This window comes from Haplochromis burtoni, unplaced genomic scaffold (genome assembly GCF_018398535.1).
Source record: "Haplochromis burtoni strain Fernald_Lab_line unplaced genomic scaffold, NCSU_Asbu1 Contig_200, whole genome shotgun sequence".
Taxonomy (NCBI): Eukaryota; Metazoa; Chordata; class Actinopteri; order Cichliformes; family Cichlidae; genus Haplochromis; species Haplochromis burtoni.
The window spans coordinates 839,169-860,379 of NW_024582561.1; the positions used below are offsets into that span (position 1 = coordinate 839,169).

Sequence of the window (21,211 nt, forward strand, 5' to 3'; positions counted from 1 at the left end):
CCTGATGGCTGGTTTTTGTGTTTGCCTGAGTGTGTGGGTGTATATATGTGTGTGTGTGTGTGTGTGTTTTGTTTGTTTCTGCGACCAGCAGAATGTATGACCAAGTGAGTTTGTATTTTGTGTAGGAGGAATGCATTTTGGATAGTAGTACATGTGTTGGTACAGGATTGCAGGGCATGTTAATTGCATCTTTTTGTTTGCTTGCCATCTTTAAGGCACTTGTTGTTTGTAATTATAAAGCCCACTTGCATACATGCTGTAGTTAAGGCATGATGTAGCCTGGATCACGGTTATTTTCTCCTGGAAATATCGCTCATCGTGAATCACTCTCTTTCATCTAAACATGTTGATTCTACATCTGACCTTATTCACTGATGCCTTATGGCCATTTTTGCCTGTATCTGTTACTGTGCTCACTGCCCCACTGATGGACACAACAGCTTGTCTAAAATAAATAACAGTTTATTAAAATCAGGATTTCTTAGCTTGTCCATCCATCTTCTTATATTTATCCAATTCAGGGTCATGGTGAGACTGGAGTCTATCCCAGCTGTCATAGGGTGAGAGGTGTGATATACCCTGGACAGGTTGCCAGTCTGCTGCAGGGTTAGGGAGGCCATTAAGCTTGCTGTTCTCACCCTGGCAAACGGCACCGTAAAACAAAAGATGTGTCAGATCCATCAGCACAAGCTGGCCGGTAGTGCATCTCTTGATTTTTGAAACCTCACTCGTTGTGCCGCCGCAGCCAGGTTGAAGACGTGAGTGTTTACAGCCGTGTCGGTTTTTACAGCTGTTTTAATGATACATGGGTACAGAAGCTCTGAGTTTGAAACTCTGAGCTTTTGTACCCATGCATCATTAAAACAGAGGAAGATGTCGCACCAGTTTCAAAAGATGAAACTTTTTGGAACAAAGTTTTGAAAGACTTTCAAAATAAGTCTAATTTCTTTTCTTTTGTTTCTCTGCTCTAAATTCCATTTAGCCCACAAAATTGTACAAATATTTTCCTTTAATATTTTTGTAAATGAAAAATACACCTCGAACATACACTGTGAAAAACGTTGATTGTCATGTGTATTTATTTATAGCCTGTACCACAGTTAAATTACAGGAGCTGAGCCCAAGTGCTTTAGAGATGGGCACGTTTACATTCAAGGTGGCCAAAAAACACAGAATACGTGAAAAACTCAAAGGTGTCTTTTGTTGTGTTAACTAATTATCATGAAAAGTTAAAATCTCAGTGATGTAGTGCAAAGTATCCAATTTGAAAACTGGACACTGCTCTCCCCTACATAAGCTGCCTTTATAGGTGAGAAGTATCAATATTGGCCATATTGACCCAATATTTGCAGCTGAGCTGACAACCATTCACTCACACATTTACACCTGTGGCTAAGTTAGCTGGAGAACATGCAGAAAGGCTCTGAAAACACAAATAGGGCTGTGCGATATGACCAAAATCTCATATCCCGATATAAGAATTCTAACGATATAAATCACAAAAATGTAACATTTTCTGTAAATTCTGTGAATCTCGGGCAGCTCGACTTGCGGGAAGTGTTTCCAGCTGCGCGTCATGTAGCTGGAGTCGAGTGTTTTAACCGATGCATGAAACTACACATTTTTAGACAAAAGTTGTAAAGGCCGCCGTTTTCTTTGAGTATTTATTACACGGCGTGCTGCGGGGAAAAGCCTGTTCTAACGTTTGAGTCTAAGGTTTATTTTCTAGCACCTGGCGGCTCTTTTTTACTTCTCATCCGTAAATAATCTGCTCTTTCACGTGATTCAGTTTATTTTGAAAAGTCTCAACAGGATCTTGAGCTTTATTGTGAAAGGTTTATGTGGAACATAAACAAGCGGACCCGTGATACCGTCGTTGTTGCTAACGACAACGCATAAAAACAGGCGCTTGTCCATCTGTAGTGTGGTTATATTAAATATAAGAGAAAGAGAGAACTTTAAGAAATTAATATAGCCACTACAGTGACCATCAAAACGGTGAAAAAATATTGCCGTAAACAGTTTATTTTGCGACACCACGAAACAAACGATAGCTTTGTTTCCTGGTGTCGCAAAAATGAAACGACGCCAGGAAATGAAACGACGTTTTTATATCGTCATCCGATATATGTCGTTATATTGAACAGCTCTAAACACAAACATAGTTTTATCAAGAAATATACTTTCAACATAAATAGCTGAAGGAAAAAAGAATAAACCTTACAAAAAACAATGTTTTATAATACTATAAAATATATATTTAGTGAAAATGCTAGATGAGCCTTGTTTTAATCCAGAGGCATCACTGGTATGACTTCAGACCCAATAACTTAAAAAACCTCCTTCTCTTTCTAAGTCAACATTAATAATTTTTATAATAACAACTGCACTGACAGAAGAGAAGTGCCACTAGAAAAGCTTGAAAGTTGGAGACTGTGGTTAATGATATTTAAATGTTGCCCCTGCTGCCTTATGTCAGCAGTGTGGCTTCAACAAATAAGCAAAGTTAAGATTTACATTTCCAGACTGTGTAACTCAGAGGAGGCGGTATTATTTTTAACGGCACTGAAATGTAAAATTGGTGAAGTCACTTAAAACTGTTGAAAAAGCAAAAGTAAAAAAAATTGACCTGGATTATAAAAAATATTTATGTGTGTTATGAATATTATAAATCTGAGCCCAGCAGTCAATGCTGCCTCTCCTGAACATTTCATTGTTTTAGTGAGAAGAATGGGTGTTTAATATTCAGGCCTTCCTCGGTGTGGTGTAACCCAGCTGCACGTCCTATCGTCGACAAGCTTTCACAGACGCATCCTCTCATAGCAGCTGGCTGAATGAGTAGATGCTCCCCTCCTATTATTTTTATGGAGGTGCTTTTGTGTTTGCGTTCCTCTGGCTGTGCATGCAGAGTGGAGAGCCAGGTACGCAGCCGGAGTGTTTTCTTCCACTCTCAGCGTGAGGAGAGAAGGAGAGGAGAGGAAGAGCAGGGCTGCTGGGCTATGAGGGGATGAGCAAAGGGATATAAATAAATGAATGGAGGGGACAGAATGAAAGAACAGAGAGGGTGGAGGAGGCTAAATTGGACACAAGAAAGCTTTTGAAGCACATTCTGACAGCCTCCCGCTGTGTGTGTGTGTGTGCTCATGTGTGAATGTGTTCACGCACATTCTTGTGGGAAACGTTTCTTCCTCTCGCGCTGCAGACACACAACAGCTCCTTCACCATTTCTCCTGCAGTCATATAGGCGCACACATACAGAGCCTCCACCAGCACCCCTTGGGAGCTGGTGAGCTGACAGAGACACCATCTGTCTTTCTAATCAAACAGGAATAGAAGGCTGTAACAGCTCAGCTCTGTGTGTGTGCGGGTGCATGCACATGCATGCAGACTGCATACCTGTTGTTGTTGTTGTCTAACAATGACGGGCATTTTCTCCGTCCAGATTTGGCATCACGAGTGTTTTTGTTCGCTGATAATGTTGAGATGATTTTGCAATTCATCAAACAGCTGAACATCATCTTCTTTCTCTTCACACAGCTGCCGTAGACACATGGAAACACCTTAGCTCAGATATCTGAATAGCTACCAGCGCATAATTTGGCAGGTCCAGTCAGGGTGCAGAGACCCCGAGGGGAACCGCTGCGTGTGACACAGTTAATGTCAGGATAATGTGAAACTTTATTGATCCCTGCAGGGAAATTCTTATGGGTTGCCTCCATCAGGGACGCCTGAGCGCGGTGTCAGCCGCAGCTCTGCACACTGGAACTGGGATGGATTAATTTGCTCACTCGTTCAAGGACATTCCAGCAGGGCAGATGTTAGCTGGCACACAGCAACTGGATGTTGATGATGGGGCCCTATCAGTTTCTTCTTTACCAGCTGGGTATTAACTACACACTGCAGGCTATGGTTTCATCATCTTAAAGGGAAAATCTAAAAAACAAAGGATTTAACTTGCAAGTCACAGACAAAAAGTCAATGTCTCTGACGCTTGATGGTGCGTGCAAATAAAAGTCTCAAGAGTTCAGAGTACAGGAAAGAGAAACAAGCATCTGCCCCAGGTTCACAGGAAGTTTGATAGATGCTAAATGGACTGATTTTTATATGTATGTATAGCCCTTTTCCTCTCATTCACGCATTCACACGCATATAGGCACTTTTATTTACACCTAAGTGCTTTCTATCTAACATTTACACTCAGATGAACGCGCCAACGCAGAGTTCGATATCTCGCCCAACGATATTCCGGCATACAGACTGCACCAGCTGGGGGTCGGACCACCAACCTTCCAATTTGTAGATGACCTGCTCCAATTCCTGAGCTACAACCACAACCACCCCTAGACCAAAACAAAATATCTCGAAAAAACCAATCAAAATACTAAGGTTCAGTGCAAACACTGAAAGACAGCATACTATTAAGGAAATTGCTTCCTGTTAAATCAACTGCTGATTTCAGTGTAAACCTTTTAGCTTAAATGATAGCATTTTTTGGAGGCACGAGGACACATTTTGTGATGAGAGCGGTGAAGAACCAAGTTGCAGCAAATGCAAACCACGTCTACAGAGTATACTGTGCACTGCACAGACACAGGTTTCTGCTAATTAGCTTTTATATATAAATAATAATAATAATGCTGGAATTGCACTCATTCGTGGCACTCACAGCAGGCTGTACTATTTGCCAAATAATTTTTTTTAATCCTCAAAAGGCACCAACACCAACAATAAAGGTCTCCATTTTCTCCTTGGAGGTTACAGAAGTTGTGCTACTTAACCTTTAACTGCACAACCACTTTACTTGCTTTTGTTGGAAGACACTGACTTGTCTGCAAACACCTCACCAACTACTCACTAAGCCGTAGTTAAACTGGATAAAGGGTGACGCAAACCACCTTCAAAGTAAAAGCTGCGCCTTTTAAACACTTTGGCACAAGTTTCACTGCCACGCTGTGGTTAGTTGGCAAGTGTTTGCAAAAAAGATGCAATTTTTTAATGCAACTGCAAGCAACCAAAGCAATGACAAGGAGATTTGTGCTGCACCACCCAGTAACCACACATGATCCGATCAGTCCTCAGTGACTGGAAGTTGCCTGGGGTTAGTATGATTGAAGCCTTAGGCAGCATATGTTGCATCTAGTTTATGCAACAGTTGTAGCTTAGAGCAGAGATGAGCAGGTTGTTCTTTACTCATTTGCTGTTTTGAAATGCAGAGAAAACCTTCCAAAGTCTTTAAATCCAGAGTAACATAACCATGTTTGGCTTACCGCAGTTCCACGGCGCCATCCAAAGTTTGACAGGCACGCCACGTCCAGCTAGAGGAGTTTAGCGAGCTTGTGTCGCCACATTATTCCACATCAAATTTAAGATGCATGAGAAGAATGGTTCGAGATATAGGGATGTAACTGTGTGTGTAAATGTGTGTGTAAGGTCAGCTAGGATCGTGTCATATTTGGGTGTGTGTGTATTTTTCATCAAATATTAATGAGGCCCGCCGTCGTCGTGCAGCGAATCGGCTGACCTGCAGGTCACATAAAACATGATGTGACTGTGGCTGGGAACATGACTTTTTAATCTGAAAACATCATCTAAAGGGAGGTGGAGCATCACAGGGATGTAGCATTAAGAAGGACAACCTGATAATGCAACGAGATCGGCTACAGACCGAAATGTAAAAAGCACGCTGGGGACATAATTGGAAATATTTTATCACTTCAGCTGCCCTTTTGTCTCTTAAACGTTTAATCAGCTTGTAATAAGGTGACATTTTCTGGCTGCGGAGCACATAAATGTCGCCTGCTTAGGCCAGTTCATTTTGTTTGGGTTTGAGGAGCTGAATTAGATTCAGCGCACAAATAAAACTTCCTTTGTTTGTTCTCTCTTTCAGATCATCGTCCTGTGGAACTGTGACAAGCCTCTCCCCGCAAAGCACCGCTGGCCCGCCACCTCAGTGCCCGTCATCGTGATAGAGGGAGAGAATAAGGTGAGCCGCGCGCGCTCGGCCTCTCGGTTACCTCAAAGCCGTGATCCCGATCATTTCTAATTACCTAGCTCGTCTTACACATATATTCTCTGTAAAGCTACTGAATCTTCAGACATTTTATTCAGTCTGAGAGTTTCGGGGAGTTAATGAGTTTCGATTTGTGTCGCAATGATTCCATTAGAGGACAGTTTGTGTGGTTTTAATTAAAGCTCAGTAATGAGAATAATATACACTGAAAACAGAAGGCCTGAAAGGCTAATGCATATTGTGTATTGGAATGATAAGGTGGTAATAATGGCTAAGTGCACAGGCAGCTCTACTTTGATCGGAACCAAATATCCAATTAGCTAAAGAAAGTGACAAAATCATTGCAGAGTAACAATTGAGCCATAATCTGCAACATAAATGCACTTAGAGCATTTACTTTTCTTCATCGTTCATCCATTTAAAACTTTTTAGGACTGTAAATATAGGCTATTTATAAAAGATGGAGCCTGAGTCTGTAAATCTGTATTCTTTTTAGCAGCCAACAGGGGGCAACACCTCTGGTTGCAGCTTTAAATCAGATTGGATACAAATGTAAGAGGACATGCTCAACCACTCATTTTATATGTGATTATATGATCTCAGTAAACATTTCCCTGATGAGTTTGGGTTCTTAATCTCTGGTTTTTAGTGATTGTAATTTTTGAAAGTGCTCTTGAGCAATAGTGCTCTAGTCTTTCTTTGAACATTTGCTGCTTTTTCAGTCCAGTCTCTGTACCTGACCATTTTCTTTGTTTGGTAAGCATTAACATTAACCGGTCAAGCATAAACACGGCACTTAGCACAATGGATAAACCAGCGTTGTGTCCACACATAACAGACAACCTAGCAAAGAGCCTGTCTTAAATTGTATCTTTAGCCACTTTGTTACTTGTAACCTGTCACAATAACACGTTATTTGTCCAGTTTCTTTAGTTATACCATTGAAAAATAACACGCGCCGTTTTGACAGTCATAAATCGTTCCATTTTTGCACCACTGAGGTGATTCCCAAAGAGATATTAGCCAAAAACTTGGCATATCTCTGCACTGCATGCAGGGTGTCCTGAAAAGATTTGAGGAAAGTGCACAAATGGAGAACAAAAGAAGAAGAAACTATAAAAGACCTGACGCAGGACCCAAGAGATGCAACTGGCCCTTCATTCAATCCAGTTACAGTTCACTGAAGCCTCATCAGAAATGTATGGAAGCCCGTTTCTGCCACACAAAAAAAGATCCATAACTCAAAATTTTGAGTTATTTTCTCAAAATTTCGACTTATTAACTCGAAAATTCGAGTTAGCGCTGCCAATCAGTAATCTGCGTGAATGACGTCATTTCCTTGTTACCCAGAAGCTGAAGCCCTCAGGTACAAATGCTACAGCTAAGCTATCAGTATTACAGTCATTCATGAACGCACAGATTGCTGAGTATTTTCAATGTGGCTTCACAAATGATGAAATCCTTGTGCTGTTAGCTGAATCACATGGCGTTACTATCAGCAAACCTACTCTCGAAAGCGTCAATTTGTACATCCCTCTGCGCCATAACCTTCTGGGTAACAAGAAAGAGACGTTATTCACGTAGATTGCTGATTGGCAGCGCTAGCTCGAAATTTCGAGTTACTTCTCTCAAAACTTCAAGTTAATAAGTCAAAATTTCAAGAAAATAACTAGAAGGCAGTGTCCTCGATTTCTCAGTCAGATCAACATCCTCCTCAGGAGTTCTCATTGGATGTGTCCATCATTTATATACAGTATATGACTGAAACCGAAAATGGTGTTTTTGTGATAGATTGAGGTATAGAGATGGTGATTAGAAAATGGGGACAACTGCCTGTAAAAACACTTATATGAAACCATGAAAAGAAACAAACCCTTGCCTCTGATATTTTTCTTGAAAGAAGAATAATCGCCTAAATAAAATATAAAAGATTCTATTTAATCGGTTAAATAAATCAACAGCTCAGTTCCCTTAAATTGACACGCCGTTAGAAGTGACAAATTTGTTTAATTCTGAAATCTTCTCTTCGAAAATGTTTCCACACAGACGGTAAGAAAAAGCTTTCGACGATGGGTAATGTGCATAAAAGCTATGTTTTCGAGTGGGCGTCAATTTTCTCAGCATGTCAGCTTAGAGATATTTTTCCCTCTGTTATGACTGGCGGTGTCATAAAATGCATGTTTTTCCTGGTTTTTAAGTAAACCCTCCAGCGAGACCCAGAGCATGCCTCAGTGGCATTTATTATGACATCCGCATTAGGCTTTTATGCTGAAGGTACTGTCCCGTGAAAAGCATTGCTATGTTTACCTTAACCTCCCTCTGACCTCTAATTGTACGAGTCAAAGGTCAAACGCGGACACGCAGTTTGACATTTGAATTGTTTCTTTTTCAAAGAGCGTCTTTGAGGTGTTTTTTGAGAGGGTTAGGGTAAGCAGGATCTGTTACTCGGCTGTATTCCTGGACATCAGACCCATCCGGAGCCCTCCTTTCCCCTTCTTCATCTGAGGACTTAACTTCAACTGCCAATCAGGGAAAGTGGCTTTCACATCAGTGTCAGTCACTCAGCGGTAGGCTGGGTTTATGGTTTACCTCTCCCCGTGGCTCTGAGTGGTTTCTCCCAAGCTGTCAATCACAGTGGGAAGCCTCTGCGTGTAGCTGTGTTGCTTGTGAAAAGCGAGCAGAACGGGCTTAGCGCACTGCTGTTGTGTGTGTTTATGTGCGTGCGCCAGGCAGCCTGTGGTTTGTTGTGGTTGTGGCGTTTTATGTGTTTACCGTGGCGAGCCAAGCTGTGTTCCTCCACCCCACAGAGCGCGAGCGAGAGAGAGAGTGTTTTTCATCCCTCTCGCCTTTTCCCTGCCACTTTCCCCCCTTATCCCATCTCTGCTCCATTCCTTCCCTCACTCACACATCCGCTGTTTTTGTCATTACTCTTTCTTTTTTCTTGCTTTTGCTTCTGTCTATCTCTGCATCTCTTTCTCCCACCTTCTTTTCTCGCTTGTTGTCCTGGATGTTACCAGGAGTGTAGAAATATTGACGTCATGAGTCGTGGTTGGAAGAATCGCCAAATTCGCTTCCTTTTGTGGTTTTTACGTCTTCTCACTTATTTGCGTATGCGTGGATGAATTGTGGCATGTTGTTTTTCTGCAGAAAAGAAATCTAGCAGTTTTAGCAGATCCAATTTTCCCCTCAAAAAATGAACCACTTTATTAGGTACAGCCTAATAACGTGGACCTTCTTTTGCCCCCATTCCTGCTGGTGCTGCAGACATTCCTCAGACATTTGTTGAGCGTAAACGATGTGAATCTCCTCTTGCACCACATCAATTAGACTTTGATCTGGGCTTGGAGCTTATTTGAGTGCATTGAACTGATTGGTGTGGTTAAGAAACCAGTTTGAGGTCATTTTGAGCTTTGTGACATGGTGAGTTATCCTGCTGAAAGCAGCTATCTGAAGATAGTACACAAAGGATGGGCGGAGACCAAACAGCGGAAAATGTACCAAGAAAATCCCACACCATTACATAACCAGGATGGATCCAGGCTTTAATGTTATCTGCGTCTAATTCTGATCTCACTATTTGAGGTTGCCGTAGAAACGGAGACTCATCAGACCGGGAAACATTGTTCAAATCTTGTGTTGTGCAGTTTTGGTGACCCCGTGTGAACTGTGGCCTTGGGTTCCTGTTTTTAGCTGACACGAAGGTTCAACGTGTTGTGTTTTCAGAGATGCTCTTCTGCATACCTTGGCTGTAGTGAGTGATTATTTGAGTTTTCTTCTTATCAGCTTGAAGCAGTCTGGCCATTTTCCTCTGACCTCTGACATCAACAAGGCGTTTCCTACAGATTAGTGGAAATTTCTTTTCTTTTTAGCGCCAGAGATGCTTTTGTGGGATAATCCCAGTGGATGAGCAGTTTCCGAAACAGACCAGCCCAACCAGTGCCAACACCTATGCCACATTCAGAGTCAATTAAATCACGTTTTCCCCATTCTGATGCTCATCTTGACCTCACCTACATGTCCAAGAGAATTAATTTCCTGCCATGTGATTGCACAAAATGAGCAGTTGTACCTAATAGAGTGGCTGTCGAGTCTGCAGTATTTTTCTATTAAATGAGTCCAAGCAAACTTCTTATTCTGTTGTGGGCAATTAAACTCCTGTTAAACACCATGCAAGACAAGCACAAGCCTCCTAAAGCTGAACAAATCAGCTTACCAAAACTCACTGGAAATGCTTTTCCATCTGAAGAAAAGGGGAAGAGAGAAAATTTTGCTTACTGGCAGCTTTTTCTGTTTACACGTGAGGGCCCGTGGGTCAGCACTTGATAAGGTGAAGATAATTTAAAGTCTGAAGCCCCGAAGAAGAAAATTACAGGATGCACAGTGTGCAGTTTCCATTGCAGTTTAATGAAAACTGTGGATAGGTGCTGCACAAACTAAGTGTAACACCCAGGAAAACAAGGACTACGTTTCTTTTCCCCCCCTTTCTTAGCACTTCGCCCAGCGCCGCCTCCTCATGCAGTGTCGGTAGTTAAAAGTTAAGTCCAAGAAAAATAAAACAAATGAGTCGATCCTTCTTCAGCTTTGTATTTATTCTTCTATCGGCGGCATTATATAAACACGTCAGTGAATCACACTAATGCACTGGATGGCATGTTTTGGCATTAAAGTGAACACGGCCGCTGCGATAATCCCACACACTCCTGCTGCTGCAAATACCCACCAGAGCCTTGAATAGTTATTAATGTGAGCCGTTCTGAACCGTTCCAAACAAGTCCAGTGCCCAGCTGTTTCAGGAAATTGCTTTTTTCCTTTAATAATATTAAATTATGGATTTGGTATTGTATTTTCTTTTTTTTAGGGTGTATGCCTTCATTTGAAAGCTTGGCTCTTAGTAACAGACATGTGGTTGCATTGTTGGTTTTGGTTTGTTTGAGGGATTTGTCGACAGCGCGGAAAAAAACACAGAATAATACAGATTTTATCCTTCAACCACATCCTGTCTTTCCCTCCCTCTGTTGTCTTCTCACAGCGGCCAACAAAATCTGGTTTGTGACTGTTAGTTTAGGCCGTGTGAGGATCCCGGCAGCACTTGATATGGTTTACATGCACTGGTGGTCCTCCCTTCTGACGTTCCCTACGTCTCTCTCCTCTGCTGCTGTCCTTTAGAGAGGAGGTGAAGTGCTGCAGGCAGATTCCTGCTGCAAGAGCTCACATTCCTGGAGAGAAGCAGGAAGCCCCAGGCTAATATGTCTCACTTCTAACATTACAAACCATCTGGGGCCTGGAAACATCAGCTTCTCATCCTCTCTTTGTCTCTTTTCGTCTCTTTCAGTATTCGCTGCTTGTCTCACTGTCACTTCCTCACCTCCTGTCTCCTATCCCTGGTCTTTCACCTCTTTTTGGTCTTTTCTGGTATCCTCTATGTGTCTTTCTGGTGGGAAAACAAGCGGTGGTGGTGGGGGGGGGCGGAGAGACGGGGTTGTTTTGTTTCTCGCTTTATGCCCGCAGGACATCATGGCAGTAATGACGACAATGAAATTAGAGGGAGGGTACCGCTTCTCATCTTTCTTCTCATTTTCTCTCCAGCGTTTTTTCATCTTTCGCTGTCACTCACGCACCTCGGCTCTTCCACCCCGTTCGAATGTGAGCGACAGCTGAAATTTTCATCCGCTCTTGTTGCCGCCGCTGGAGTATTTTCGGGAAGACGGGAACACCGCGGCACTTGGCCGGACAGGCCGTTCCCATCTCTGTCGGGCTCCACCGTGTGAGCGGGAGTGTGATGAACTTTAGAATTGCTGTGTGAGCAACATGTATAAGAATCTAAAGAATCTCAGTTTGCATTCCCATGGGAATAAACACAAATGCTGTGTTTATTCCCATGAGATGTTCTGCCAGGCCTCTACTGCAGCCACCTTCAGTTGCTGCGTGTTTTGGGTCTCTCTGCCTCCAGTTTGGTGTTTTAATAACTGAAAAACATGCTCTGAGGTCAAATGACTGAAAAAGCAAAGAATATCTTTGCCTTGAGAAACTCTTGGGTTGCTTTTGGAGTTTGCTTTGGGTTGTGATCCATTTGCAGTGTGAAGCGTTGTCTGTTCAGTTCTGCAGTGTTCGGCTGAGGCTGAGCAGAGAGTATAGCTCAGTTCATCCCGCTGCTTCTATCAGCAGTCACATTATCAATAAAGTGGTCCAGTTCCACTGGCAGCCATACATGTCTATGCCATAACACTACCTCCACCGTGCTTGACAGATGATGTGGTGTGCTTTGGTTCGTGTGCTGTTTCTGGTTCAAGGTAATATTGGCTTCATCTTATTGTTATGAAATTTAGCAAGGGGTTGATTTTCCTGCAAGCTCACAGGGTAGCAACTCCTGAATCCCAAAGAAGTACATCAGAAGAAACTTTGCTCATTGTCTTTGACTGTAAAAGGGACCACGACTGACAAAAGACCCTAAACCCACCAGGAAGGGCGTTGCTCTAGCTCACCTGTTTTTAGCAGGCGGCCCATATGCAACAGGCTCTGAGCATTTCCTGCATGTCCTTCCCACACACTCTGCTTTCCTGTCTGCATATAATAAGCAGGTTTAAGGTATTCCACCTGTCATAACCAGATGCTACATCTGCCCGTGTCTGCGGTTTTAGAGCAGTTTGTTAACAATTTAGATTCCCCTTAGCCTGAAAATGAGGTCATTAACATTATTTTTCTCTACACTCATAAAAATTAACTCATGAAGTTTAAGTCAAGACATCAAGAGTTCAACCACAGACTTGTAATCTTTTCATTACAGCACACCTGCATGTCTTAGCATATATATTTAAAACAAATTCAAATAAAGAGCATATATTAGGTCTTCACTTTTTTTTTTATTCTGCTAAAAATTAAAACAGATATTGGACTTAACTTAAATAATATGAACATTTACATAGTAAAACTATTTTTAATTTACATATATTTGCACATAAAGGACTGAAATCTTATTTTATACTCCTTTAGGCTTTTTAATTTGAGATCAAGTGTTTTCCTTCTTGTATTAAAACGTTTGTGTTTCACCTAATAATCAGCTGAATTTAAAGATTTTCAAAAAGTCCCTTGAGTCATCCAGTAAAACTGGTCACGTGCTTTCCTCCTGTTATCTAAAGGACCTGGCAGACAAGTGAAGTCTGCACGCTGTGCAAATCAGTTCTGATTTAAGTGTTTGAGGAACTCGTGTCTTTCCTTTTGTTTGCAGGACAAAGTGCTTGGTCACACTGCTTGTACAATAAAAGTTATCAGGAGCTGGAGCACTACAGTAGATAAGAGGCTTTCCGCAGCTCGACTGCAAAACCAGAATTTTTGGGAGCGGTTTGGTTGATTTATTTATTTATTTGTTTTTGGTGCCCTTCGCCTGCAGAAGTGATAAAGACCTGTTGAGAGTGAGGTCAGCAGTGACGCTCGGCAGGCAGACAATGGCAGGTGTTTACAGGGAAACGAGGTCAGCTTTGACCACTCTTAAATGTAAATGTAATGGCTTTTCTGTGCAGGCGGTGCTTTAAAAGAACAAGAATCCTCAGAGAGGCCTGACCTTCAGAGCCGTGCTGAATAACTAAACAACGGTGCGTGAGAGTGTTTACATATATGGGACGTGTATCTCGATATGTCCGCGCGCATGGAAGCTGTGCGTTTCTCTGCAGTTTTCTAATTGCGTGGGAGGCGGTTCGAGTTCGAGCGCACATCCAGATTTTTGTCACTGAGAAACTGCTGTTTTCTCATCCGAATACCTTTCATCACAGCCAAAGACCAAACAAGTCTAAATATCCTCAAGATGTTGATCTTTCCATCCACCCACCAAACCCCATCCACGAACACTCTCTCTGCCTCCAGTAAATATTCAAGGACTGTCATGAATTATACAGTTGGGTTTCATCCACTGTTAAATATACATATTGTGTTTTCAACAGCGGCTGAGATAAAGTAAATTTGGGCCACATGTAAGACACATGACTCACACTAGGTGTCTGACTACATTTGTGTGTTTTTATTGATTTAAAAGAGCGAGTCGACCCTGCAGCAGTAATGGAAACTAGTATCAGCACTCTATCTCTGTAGCAAACGACAGGGTGCAGCCTGCAGTAAAGCGTAGGATATTGGCTTTTCTCTCATTCGCTGTGCACCGCTATTTGTTGATGTCATGGCTTGTTGTCTCCTCTGAATCTCATGAATTTGTGAGGGATCATTAAAAATGCATGTGGCAGATATTGAGAGCAAAAAGGAATTTTTATTCCAAGATTTATCTCAAGGTGAAACTCTGCATTTAGCACTGGGGTCTAGTGAGCCGTGGGTAGCGATTCAGAGCGGGTGGGCTCGTCTGCAGTGCTCCAGGTACACGAGGGGAAACAATGACTGGAGGTTGCACCACGAGCAAAATGATTGCGACTGTTTGTGATAAATTTGGGATGTTGTTGCCCTGTAAGTAGTTGACTTCAAAGATGTGATCACTTGCTGACTTGATGATGATCACATGGCAGTAAGACGGACTTAGTCTGCTCTTGGTTTGCTTTCCATTTGCATTTGAATGAGGTAAAGTTGGCAATTAAGTGCAATCTGTTTGTGGTAGTTAGGTGATTAACTTAACTGTGATATATCTGGGATAAATCGGCAGCAATTGCAAAGAAATTCACATTTATTACTTCCTCTCAGACTCCAGCCAGAACCCACGAGATTTGCAACAGCACTTCAGAAATTCCTCCACAAATAGTGACGTAGATGCTGCAGGATATCAAGTTAACTCCATAATGACATAAGCCCTCAGCAGCCTTAATTGCATGTAAGAATATAACCAGAATCCAACCAGTTGGCAACCAGTTCAGTCCCCTATTGCAAAGAGATACATTGTTGCTTTAATATCAGCACAGACTGATTCTATTTGAGTGCAACGTGTTGGCAGTTATTTGCCATCAGACAAGTTTCCCACCAGGTGACCTGTGCAATGGCCTTGCAATCAAACGTGGTCAGCCAGGCCTAGAGGACGTTTCAAACACAGTTGCAAAAGCAAGAAAGTTTAAAGCAATCATCAGGCAAGCACCAATTTATTTATTTAGGTGTTTTTCTAGTCCCAAGGAGGTTGCCATCCTGTTTTTACTGTATTGTGACTGAGCTATACAGCAGCTATAAGTGCTATTTTTAGAATAATAACTACTTGCATGTGATTTTCATGAGCTCTACTTTCAGCTTTTTAGCAACTTTCAGCAGATTTGGGAGTTACTAGCCTCAATTTTACTGTTTTACTTTAGTGTCAACATGTGCAGTCTCACTTTGAAGCCATTTTCTGCTACAGTAAAACCTCTAATCATCAACTTTAGTCTGATGCTTGTTACTGAGGTTGGTAGCACAAACCAAGCAAATAGCTGCCAGCTTTATCTGTCAGTAAGCAGCTAGCTGGTGAAACAACAAAGCAGCATCTGCCGGGAGTAATCTAACAATCAGCTAAACAGAGAATGAATAGTGAACATGTATTGATCGGGTGGGCAGGAATACACCTCCACCTGTACGCTCTGTGTGTAAATAAGCAGCTGTTTGTTGTCTGCTCTGAATCTCATGAAATTATGAGGAATTGTTAAAAATGAATGTGGTAGACTTCAGGAGCAAACGGAGTTGTTATTCTAAAATGTGTCTCTTGTTTTAAGCTCTCCGTTTATGTTTTGTTCTCAGCTCCACTGAGCACTCCTTAGCATCTTTCAGCTCAATTTTCGGGGGTGGGGGGGGGAGACTCTTGCCTTGATTTAACAATTTTAATTCAGTCTCGACACCCTCACTGCAGCCATTTTCAGCGAGATAAAACGGACAAAAATGCAAATTGTCTGTCTGTTAGTCGGTGAATAACGGAGCATGTAGGCGCTAAAGAGAGACACATTTCTGCCAGGAGTTGATATAAATCTAACAAACAGCTAAAAGGAGAGTGAACAGTGAACTCGCTTTGATCAGGCAGACGGAAACACAATTCCAGCTAAACGCCGTAACACACCAACATAAAAGGGGGGTTGTCATACCGATGTAAAAAGGGGGATATTATCTCATTGTTTATGAAAATTGCTTCCCCAAAGTGCCAAAGAAAACCAGTTACAGCAGGTTTACAGACTGTGCAGGCGGTTCTCCGTTTGTAAATGAAAGTTTTGATCCTGGGAGGTGACCCTAAAGCTGCAGTTTGCCTGGAAAAAAAGACAGCTCGGTTATGCCGTGTTTAAGTTTTCTCGTACCGTCAGCGCCAAAAAAGCAGCAGAAACCAGCTCACGTGATTTTGTCTTTAAAGTGCAACAATTCCCTGAAATGCATTATCTCAAAATTGAAAACGTCTTGTTCAGTCAAGTTTGATTAAAACTCTTGTCTGCACGAGTGCTGTTTAATAAGAGCATGAATGTCAGAGAGGTTTACTTTATTATTTCCCGCTGTGCTCGGATCTAGATTTGCTATTAGTGTAGTTTGAAGATGGGATCCCAGCTTATGTCAGTCCACTGATTTTTAACCCTCTGTGCTCTGTGTCTCCCCCTGCAGGTGATGAGCAGCCGCTTTTTGCCCTACGAGATCATTGTGACCGACGCTGTCCTCAGCCTGGATGAAGACACAGTTTTGTCCACCACTGAGGTATCCTCTAATAAACACAGCGACTCTCCTTTGTATCGCCGTCTCCTCCACTTGAGTTGTAAAGTTCGACACTCCCTTATTGCATTTCCTTTTTTTAGCTTTTAGCTTCTTTCTGTTTGTCCCTGCTGCTTTCAAGTTGGCCCCCCAAAATTTGTGGCCTGGTTCTTTAATCTTTTAAAGTCTAACTTTCATTCCCGAGGCCTTGCTTGCTTTTCTCTCTTCTCGTGCGCTTTTCTGCCTCTTTTTCCTTCCCTCTCCTTTTCTTCCTATCGCCCACCTCCTGTTTTTGGCTCTACCTCTCCTATCCCCTATTCGACGGCAGCACTGTTATGGGCATTTTTGTTCCACATGCTGGCGGGGCTGTTCCTGTTTTTCTTTTTTTCTTTTCCTGGGGATACGTTTTGGCGCGGCATCATGGGAAGCCAGAACATAGCAGAAAGAAATGAGTTTATGTGGCAGATCAAGATGGCAAGACAGAAGGGAAAATCCATTCCCGACAACTGAATCGACCTGCGTTACTCCCAGGAAGACGGTTGGATCACGAGAGCAAACACTTCTCAAAGTTTCTGAGCTCAGGGAATGTCGATGCCAGGAAACTTGAGAAAAGGGGGGGGAAATGAAGGGTAAAACCGGTAATCTCCCCATCCACCCACTCCTTCTTTTAAACAAATGATTCAAAGTGCAGTTTCTGGCCCCGGCGTCTTTGTTTTCTCATTTTTATCCGACTCTCTCCACCCTTAAGTGAAGATGGCGACGACGAGAGCTGTCTTTAACAATGATACTCACTCCTTTGAATATGACTCCCGGTTCAGTCGGAAAGTAGGCAGAATTATGAAAGTCTGTGAAATATTTTCCTTGTGATTGTAACATCATTCAGCTTCCATCTCTTTTATTTTGAACTGCAGGCAGGAGCAGAAGAAAGTCATTATTTTCCTTCAGGGCTTTTTCATATGTACAAATTTTGGCAGGAAGAGCAGATAGATACTGTTTTATGGTGGATTTTAAATTTTTTCTCTTCTTTTTTAATATTCAACAACATAAGCAGCCTCAGCGTAGTATAGTGGTGTGCGGTGTAATGCAGAGCAGGCTGTTTGAGGAGCCGCTGAGACCTTTCTGATGTTTTTGTCTAATTATTTGATTGAGCGCTTTGATCGTCGCTGCAGTCGTTTGCTACAAGCAGCTGCTTAGGAAAGACTGCTTTGTGTTTCATGAGGCTTTGCCTCAGTTGTATTTTCACTCGAGTGTGTTTTGAACGTGTTGTTCCTTTGTTGGGTTTCATTGTAGTCTCTTTCATTTCCTCTTTATCTTTTTTCCCCTCACACAACACACCGTAAATAGATACATTTTTTACACCTTTGATTAATGAAAACAACAACTTCACTTTATTTGGCTTTTGTAAGAAAATATTTAACACAGCTCATTCCAACAAGGGTTTATAATGACGTTAATGGTGTGAATATTAGGGATGCACTTATCCAACCTTTTTTTACTGATAGAGGACCGTTCCGACGCCATTGAAATATTGTTTTGCTGATATCCAAGAATACAAATTGACTGATTTGCTATTTATTGGTAAATAACAAGAAACTGGACCAACATAAGTTAAAAGATTTAGGGTCAACTTTGACCTTGGGCGCTAACAATTGAGGTCAAGATCCATAAAGTTTTTACTGATTTGGTGTGACCTTGACGTCGACCTCCTTGGCGTCCATGCTGGATTTGCTAAGATGTAGAACAACAAAGAACAAGACTGAAGAGATTGACCCTTGGAACTGGATTACAATCTGATCCAGACATTGGATCGGTGCATCCCGAGTAGCTGGAAAACATCTGCTGAGCTGTGAAAATTCCCCCTTATTTATCCTTCTCTCCCCCAAAAATACCAAAGCAAAAGCAGCTTTTTACAGTACCAGGCTGTCGTGCTTTTTTTTGCACAGTTTCATAGTAAGGGTTATTGTATATGAAAAGTGCTGAACAGTAGCTTTTCATTTTGATCAGCTGAAGTTGATTAAAAAAAAGAAAAAAAATGTGTACATTTTTGCCACAAAGGTGTCCAGAGGGTACTAAATTAGAGTTTGTTATTAGAAATGATTAATGTTCTGATTTTTTAATGTTTTAATCTCTGTCTAGGTGGACTTTGCCTTCACTGTCTGGCAGAGTTTTCCAGAGCGAATCGTCGGTTACCCCGCCCGCAGCCACTTCTGGGACAGCAACAAGGAGCGCTGGGGCTACACCTCCAAATGGACCAACGACTATTCGATGGTCCTGACTGGGGCTGCCATCTATCACAGGTGCACTTCAGGCTGTTAAACTAAAGCCTCCCTTCTCAAGCAGCTGTTTACCTCCATGTCCTTTGATTCTCCTCACTCCTGCTCCGTTCTCCTTCCGTTACACGAGGCTCGCTGTTGCTCCGCTCTGCTCTCCAGTGTTCGGTTGTCTTTCTTTTGATGCGGCGCTTTGATGCGGTGATCTGTAGATTATGAAAGTAGATGTGATGTTCAGTGTGGCACAGCCTCGGGAAACCAGTGTTTTGACACGGAGTATGTTTTATCCCCAAAAAATGTCAATTTGTCTGCCGCGCAGCCCTCGATAGTTCCCGCGTTTAGTTCGACTACAGTCCTGTCAGCTTCAATATGGCTTCACTCAGCTGTGATGGGAGCAGTCCATTAAGCTTAAGTCAGCCAATCACCGCAGCCGAACGCTTAATCACTTTCAATAAGTCACTCGTTCAATCCATCCAAGAGCTTCAACAGCGATGGTGTGGCCTTTAATGTGAAATATTCACTTTTTATATTTAATTTAAGCTGTCAGCACAACCGGCTTTAAACCTTTGAAGCTCTAACACTGTTTATTTAGAAGTTTTTAAAGCATTACTTTCAAAATAAGAGCTTCAGTAGAATTAAGACTATTAAGGATTTAAGTGCCACTGGTTTCAATCTGGGAGCCTTTAAATACTCTTCTTCCTGTCCTCTCAGGTATTATCACTTCCTGTACACCAACTACTTGCCCACCAGCCTGAAGAGCATGGTGGACCAGTTAGCCAACTGTGAGGACATCCTGATGAACTTCCTGGTCTCTGCTGTCACCAAGCTGCCGCCCATCAAGGTCACACAGAAGAAACAGTACAAGGAGACCATGATGGGACAGGTAAGAGGGCAGCAGCTGTGACCACTACACCACACCGCATGTGGAAGTATGAATACTTATAATGCTTAGATCCATCTCTTTGTTGCACTTGGAGAGCTTATTAGCGTTGGGGTTCTTTTAAAAAGAAGAGGATAACGGCCGGTCGAGAAAACTGGTTTGCATCTCATTACTGGATGTGACTGAGCCCGTAACAATCTACAATGCTGGATACAGAGCAGCCTTATTATACGGACCTCTTTGAATTTGTCCTTCTTTTCATGAGCCGTGATTCATGCTGAAGCCAGTGTTGTTTTCTTCCCTTCATGAGTGTGTCATGGCCTTTCAGCTGGAGCGAAGCCGTGCTGCTTTATGAACAGCATGAATTATTCTCTTTAAAAATCCTCTGGTATGGGCCACGGAAAAAAACAAAGGAAAAAAAAACAGGGCAAGTCATAACGACACACAGACAAAAGCACGGAAAGGAGTCGTGTCGGTCCCGAAGCCTTGCGTCACGCTTTCTCATCTGGCTCCGGCCTGTCAAATATGGCGGAGCTGACGATTTATTGAGAGAAGTTGACATCAGCCATCGTTCAGTGATGGCTTTCTCTTGTTACTACGATGAAAGTTTGACCATGATTGAGTCAAAGAGCTTCTTTTTGTTTAGTATACGTCTAAAATCCCTGCTTGTTAATGATCGTGGTCCGAATACGCTGACTGAAAAGTGGATTGAAACTAGCATAACATAAGAGTTTCAGTATTGGAGTATTTAGTCAGTTATGGACAGATACTTGGTGCCTTTCTACTCTTTTGGAGCACTCAACACACTTTTAACCTTCACATATTCAAACCCCAGCAAATGAGGATCTGACCCGCCAACCTTCCGACTGGTGGCCAACCACGCTACTTCCTGAGCCACGGCTACCCCAGTTAGCTTTTTACTCTTTTAGCGGTCAATCAAAAAATTTGGGTGGGAAGCTCATCTTGTAACCGGAAGGTTGCCGGTTTGATCCCCAGCTCTGTCTGTCTTAGTTGTTGTGTCCTTGGGCAAGACACTTCACCTACCGCCTACTGATGGCCAGAGGGGCCGATGGCGCGATATGGCAGCCTCGCTTCTGTCAGCTTGCCTCCACCAGTGTGTGAATGTGAGAGTGAATGAATAGTTGAATTGTAAAGTGCTTTGAGGGTCTCGAAAAGCGCTATATAAATGCAATTCATTGTATTATTATGTATTATTGTTATTTCCTGTTATTATGAGGAGGGTTTATGTAAAAATACAGGAGTCCGCCTGGATACCGGTGACAAAATATGCGTCATTACTAAATGGACCGGTTCACATATTGTGCTTTCCTACTCTGCTGGAGCACTTGAAGCCCTTTTATAAAACATGTTTCATTCATCGTTTGACACACATTCACTTTTTTCTACTGAGTGTGAATCTAACATTCACACTCAGTGGCTTTC

General features: G+C 42.3%; 1 protein-coding gene across 1 annotated transcript in view; it reads left to right on the forward strand.

Moving 5' to 3' along the window:
• ext1b (exostosin glycosyltransferase 1b) overlaps positions 1 to 21,211 on the forward strand; it is a 127,888-nt gene that overhangs the window by 103,188 nt on the left and 3,489 nt on the right. Inside the window, exons 7-10 of the mRNA XM_042226201.1 lie at positions 5,888 to 5,983; positions 16,535 to 16,624; positions 18,755 to 18,915; positions 19,600 to 19,771. Coding sequence (XP_042082135.1) covers positions 5,888 to 5,983; positions 16,535 to 16,624; positions 18,755 to 18,915; positions 19,600 to 19,771 — 519 coding nt within the window. The remainder of the gene's footprint in view (positions 1 to 5,887; positions 5,984 to 16,534; positions 16,625 to 18,754; positions 18,916 to 19,599; positions 19,772 to 21,211) is intronic.